The 6209-nt window shown below is 41.1% G+C and overlaps 1 protein-coding gene and 1 long non-coding RNA gene across 2 annotated transcripts in view; both read right to left on the reverse strand.

Annotated features, from left to right (window-relative positions):
* Positions 1–639: 639 nt before the first annotated feature.
* On the reverse strand, positions 640–2675 carry LOC104965029 (uncharacterized). The gene is made up of 3 exons (XR_800498.1): positions 2648–2675; positions 1110–1240; positions 640–748 (listed from the first exon to the last, which is right to left on the reverse strand). It is a non-coding gene; the product is annotated as an uncharacterized lncRNA (long non-coding RNA).
* Positions 2676–4167: 1492 nt separating this feature from the next.
* LOC104965433 (D(2) dopamine receptor-like) overlaps positions 4168–6209 on the reverse strand; it is a 19208-nt gene continuing 17166 nt past the window's right edge. The window contains exons 2-3 of the mRNA XM_010794389.1: positions 4533–4862; positions 4168–4200 (exon numbers count right to left, since the gene is read on the reverse strand). Of these exons, the coding sequence (XP_010792691.1) occupies positions 4168–4200; positions 4533–4820 (321 nt within the window). The 5' untranslated portion in view covers positions 4821–4862. The remainder of the gene's footprint in view (positions 4201–4532; positions 4863–6209) is intronic.

A 6209-nucleotide genomic window follows, 5' to 3' on the forward strand; every position in this document is an offset into this window, starting at 1 on the left:
ATTTCACTTTAGTTTTTCAACTAACTCTAACTCACTCACTCACTCACTCACTCACTCACTCACTCACTCACTCACTCACTCACTCACTCAAGCTGGGATGTTTGGGCGTTTACAATATCCCCTGCTGTGGAAACAACTCTCTTGCTTGGTACTGATGTTGCTGGGACAGAGAGATATGCTTTGGCCATGGGTGACAGCAGTGGGTCAAACTGTGCATTGTCTCTCCACCACTTCAAAATCAATACAGTTGTTTCCAAGAAGGTGAGGCTTATTGACAGGGCGAGATATAAATATACTGTTGGTACTTGTCAATGTCTCTAGGTATGTACATGTAGCCCTGTAAATACCATGTCCTTTGGTGTTATCTGTTGTTTTAAGTTCATGTTGTAACCTACTTGCTGCCATGTTGGACAGGTCTCCCTTGAAAAAGAGATTGATGATCTCAATGGGACCATCTGGTTAAATAAAGGTTTAAAAAAATATATAAAAAAATGTAATAAAATATTTTTAAAACATTAAAAAAATCGGTGGATTTTGTCAGTCTCACGACGGTATTGAGACATTTATTCACCGCGATATTCGATATATCGTTATATCCCTAATAATTACTAAGAATGGCCACTAAGAGCTGATCTCACCAGGGCTTTGCGGTGTTTGTAGATGAAATCCTCCGGGGACTTGGCCCATTTTGGCAGAATAACGTCATTTACCCTCTCCTTTGAGATCTGCAGGCGACCCAGATCGAAACCTGAACCACGGCAGGAACAAAGGATGAGAAAGAGGGAAAGAACAGGGAAGTTAGGACAGAAAATACGCTGTACAGACTCACTGATTATCTCTTTTCTTACATGTTTTAATGCAGGGAGCAAATGAAGGCAGGTCTAATGGTCGTGGAGTCTAAATCTGCTGATACATATCTAAAGTAAATATATCTTTCCTGCATCTCCCTTCGAATCACAACAAATTACACATTTAGCACTTCCTGTTAAGTAGGTCTTCATTCAAAGGTTTGTTTATTTGCTCTCCCTTCAGAAAACATCAGATTTCCGATGGTAACGGTCAATCATTTCATCCACAGTAAAAGCCTATATTTGATATTGAAACCTCACCATTTTGGTTCTCCAGGAACTCTGGGAAGTAGAAGAACTCCGGGATGAGCTCCTTGACGTCGTTGGGGTTGTCCATGAGCGTCTGCCACGTCGCTGGGATGGAGTGGAACTGACGGTCCGCACAATCGAACCTGAGAGAAGTACGATATAGAGATACTTGAGTTTTCCTACACTCTGGTACTCAGGGCCGTTTCTAGCTTTTTGGGGGCCCTATTTTGTCAAACTACAATGGGGGGATTCCTAAGCCTTTAAGATGGTCTGTGGAGATGCATCAATCTGTTACACTTTAAGAGACTAACTTCACGAAAACCAAGCAATTGAAAGTTAAAAAAACATATATTAAAGGTAAACAATGAGGCTCCTCTACGTCAAGAGAGATGCAGCATTTTCTCAACAATGTTTATTTTACATTTTTTAATCTTCCTCAGACGTCACTGATTGGGTGACGATGATTTAGACGTTATCGATCCCCACGAACACAAGCCACAGCTTTGCTATCAGTGCAGTTTGGTTGGGTTTATATCCTACATTAGATTTTTAAGCATGTGTGTTGTGACGCAATGTCCTAGTGTTTGGATGTTGTTTATTGTCTTCGATGCCGCGTGGGAGACTGCCTCGTGTGTGTGCGTGCGTGCGTGTGTGTGAGAGAGAGAGAGAGAGATGTAATTGTATCACTGTATATATATATCATCAATAATATGTAAACATTTGAAATGTATGTTAATGTTGTTAATTATTTTGTATTGTGATGCTTTGGCAACATTGCTTAATTTAACTTTCATGCCAATAAAGCCCCTTTGAATTGAATTGAGAGAGAGAGAGAGAGAGAGAGAGTGTGTGTGTGTGTGTGTGTAATGGCGGTCGCTATTTTAATGTAGCATAACCAAGTTCCCTGATCAAAGTGAACCTAAGTTAATTGAATTGTTTACAGCACCTCTACACTTTGTACTTATATATTTCCCGGGCTTATATTTATATAAGTGTTTTGTGTGTGTGTTTTGTATTATCTGTATGTGTTCTATGGTCAGAGTTAATACATAAATGCTTGTTGGATGCTAATGTTGCTGACATCCTCGTGGATTCATCTTCTTCTTACAGACACATGCATTTCCAAACATTTGGTCTACCTATGTTGTAAATGTATTATCTCTTTGATTTACACACGGCATCTATTGCACGTCTGTCCGTCCTGGGAGAGGGATCCCTCCTCTGTTGCTCTCCCTGAGGTTTCTCCCATGTTCCCCTTTAAACTGTGGGTTTCTCTGGAAGTGTTTCCTTGTACGATGTGAGGGTCAAAGGTCAGAGGGTGTCGTTTTCTCATACTGATGTTCTGTACAAACTGTGCTGTTGTAAAGTGTCTTTATTGTAAAGTATTTTTACTGTATGTACAGCACTTTGGCTCGAACACAAATCGTTTTAAAAATGTCCTATATAAATAAAATTTGATTTGATTTGAATGCTAGCACAGATTGGATTCTGATGCTTTGCCTGGGAAGGTATTCAAAAGGGTTTGATTACAAAATCAATATCTGACGAACCGTCCGCTCTGCAGTTGGATGTGTCTGCACATCCAACTGCAGAGCGGACGGTTCGTCAGATATTGATTTTGTAATCAAACCCTTTTGAATACCTTCCCAGGCAAAGCATCAGAATCCAATCTGTGCTNCAGCGACTTGGTCATTATGGGGAAAAGAACACCTTCAAGCCGATCTAGATCAAGTCGAGATAGCTGAGCAGTCCACACTGGACATGCATTTTCAAAACATGCTCATTAGTTTTACAGGGTCTCAGCTGTGGGGCTCATTTGTTTTAGTTTTGTTTTAGTTTTGTGTTCCTGCTGATTCTGTTGTGCCAATTTAGGCTGCCGGGACACAAATACATACTTAATTGCTTGTTGATATTCAAAACAGTGTTTTGCATTTTCTACTTAACCCTTTGGAGTCCTGGGCTAATTTGGCCGTTTTCACATACTTTTGATTTGTCTTACTAAACCCCATTAAGAAATGTTTGGCATGTCAATGTTTGGTATCTTTTTTTTAAAGGACAACCTCACCTATACAACATGATAGTTATTTATTTCATTTTGAGATACTATATGAACATTTTTGGACCCAAGGATCACAAAACAAACAACGTAAAACATATTTTCTTTATATTTATTTTATGTAGTTATTATTTTTTCTTTGTCCTATTATGGTAACACAACATACACAACGAAACCATTTGAAGCTGGAAACTATCTACTGGATGGGTTGGCGAGGCGTGAGATAGGATATTTAATGTTTGATTGATTTTGTTTTTTTTTTTGTAGCATTGAAGCCTTATATACACATTTATAACACAATAACAGGGTGTATCATAGGCTTTTTGCCTCATTTTCTCAAGTTCTGGGTCTAACATGGACACATGTAGCTAACATAATACATGAAAAGCGGGGGGGTACGCGGGGGGGAATTACATGTTCATGTGACTTCAGTGGGTGAGAGAGCAAAAGGATTATAATATGGGGGAAGCGAGCAGAGNCCTATCCCTTTTATTTTAAATTGTATAATGTCTGAGTTCTTTTGCCGTCGGCGAGGAAAATAAATTGGGCTCAGAGCCTCAGAATACTGAAATCTGTATTTTTTGTCATATTTTTTCCTTCTAATTTGTCATGATTTGGTGCAGGCACGAAACATGTAGTGGCCAGTAGAAATAGATTGCTTCTAAAATCGTTCTGTGTCAGAATACTGAAAAAAAAAATGTAATCTGTTTTTCCTTCTAATTTGTTATCATTGCTTTTAAAATCGTGCTGTGCAACACGAAGAAAAGGGGGAAATCGTGTCGGTGAACACGAAATGCCATGAGACTGTGTTGAGTATTGAGTATTGAGTATTGAGTATTCACTCTCTGTCCTAAACGGCTTGTTGGAGCTCCTGAGGGAAATAGCTGCATGCTAGCTTATGATAACCGTTTGTTTTAAATGTTAAATGATGTTAGAGAAGAAGCACACAGCCTAATCCATAAAAAGATCCATATCAACCATCTGAAACAACCAACTATCTGCTAACTGTACGCATTAATGTGTCAGCACTATTTTAAGTGCTGAGGTCTGAGACAAAAACAGAGTCAACAGACTGAAGTGCTTTAGTGCTTGTTAGACAGAGGGAGATATAGACAGGAAGAACAGGTGTAAGGTGGACTTCCTGTAAGTTTCTGATAACTTATTCAGAGCACTTCTTCGCCCCTTTTTGACAAATCTGCTGAATCCCCTAAAATATTTTCTAGTAAGCTCCACAAAACCCTGCGTGACCCACAGATCAACCCGGGTCGACCTGGGCATCATCACTAAATTAGGGCAATGGGAAAACTGTAAGATGTAGGAAACCTGAGACAATGAAACACTGAAAACCACTCAACATTCAGACCCCCTGAGCTCCTCACCTCCAGGTACACGGCCCAGGGCATCACCAGCGAGGCCACCAGCAGGTCGGCCACAGCCAGGCTGACCACCAGGTAGTTGGTGGTGGTCTGCAGGGAGCGCTCCCTCACCACGGCCATACACACCAGTACGTTTCCAAACACGATGGCCAGGATGAGCAGCGAGTAGAGCATGGCGTAGTAGTTACGCTCATCCTGCTCTGACGCCTCTGAGCTCTCGTTCCTCTCCGAGTCCCACCACAGGCGGTCCGATTCGTTCCAGACCCGCTCAGCACTGCTAAACATCGCCATGGAGACGTCCCGGTGACATGGGAGATGAGATGTTCGGCAGACCTACCAAAGGGAAAGGGCAGAGTTGAGTGTTTATCCATTCATCATACAACATACCCTCTACTGGTTCCTCTCACATCTCTTTAGATCACTAATATTCATGAATCAAAAGTTGATCATAAAAAAGCCCAATAACTTATTTACATAACAAGCTTGAAATATACCCTTCCTATTTCCTCTTATTATCAGCAACCTGAGGCTCATGTTTTAACCCTTTCATGCATGAATTATGAAAGCCTCAGTCAGGATTTGTGTGTTATTCTTGCTCTTGGCGCATGAAAAACAAGATTTGAACTTTTTTTTTTTTAATCTAGTTTTTTCAAAGAGATTTGTATATGTCCACTCAGGTGGACAGTATGCGTTCAGGGTTTGACCTGAAGGGATGTACATTTTGAAAAAATTATAAATAAAGATGTGCAAACTTAAAATGACATTATAATAACATAAGTATATTGATTTACGGCCCAAAAAGATATTGCAGATGAAGTATTTTCAAGAATAACCAGGGCCAGGGGCCCAATTTGAGGCCCCACTGCACAGGGATTGAGATTGGTATAATTTATGAATTGTAGTGGTTAATCTATGATTTCATCCATCATCTTCTCCCGCCTTATCCGTGGTCGGTCACGGAGGTAGCAGTTCGAGCAGAGAGGACCAAACTTTCTTTTCCCTGCCACATCAAATTCACATCATGTATTTCCTGCAAACATTGAAAAATCAATACTGGACTTGCATATTCTCATCAAAAGATTGTAGCGCGGGGAGTGGGCGTTCAACTTGAGCGCGCTGTTACGCCTTGGGGTAAGCCAGCGGAGATTAAATCATAATACTGCTGACAAGCGGGAAGACGCCTGGGTGTGGCCATAAAAGGATTGCGGCGCGAAAAGCGAAATATAGCATGAGGCGGAGTGGCTGGTCTATGTGAGGTTTTCTAGTGCGTCACGATCTAAGGTGTACATCATGGCGAGGAGGGTAGAAGTGGTCAATAATCCAGGGCACGACGCTGTACCAGCGCAACATATTCACCTGCGAACAAGGAGCACGCAGGCCTGACTCAGTGGGAGATGAATTGAGACATGACTATCACTGCGTGACAACTCTGCAGAAGAAAGACGAAAAAGAATGACAGAGGCATAAATACTGATAGAAAAAACACCTGTGGGTCTAGGAAGCTCGCTGCTCCCACAAGCAAAGTGAACCGTTCATATCGTCGGCGATTTTATAATATGTTTCTTGATGGCTTCTTAAGTCTTTCATTTCTGTAAGTACTCTTGAATGCTTTGGTGTGAAAGGTATAAATAAACGGCCTTGTCTGTTTTGCACGCGTTGGGAGCTAAGCTTCGGGTAAAC

The sequence above is a fragment of the Notothenia coriiceps genome, unplaced genomic scaffold (genome assembly GCF_000735185.1).
Source record: "Notothenia coriiceps isolate Sejong01 unplaced genomic scaffold, NC01 NC01_scaffold00037244, whole genome shotgun sequence".
NCBI classification, from domain to species: domain Eukaryota; kingdom Metazoa; phylum Chordata; class Actinopteri; order Perciformes; family Nototheniidae; genus Notothenia; species Notothenia coriiceps.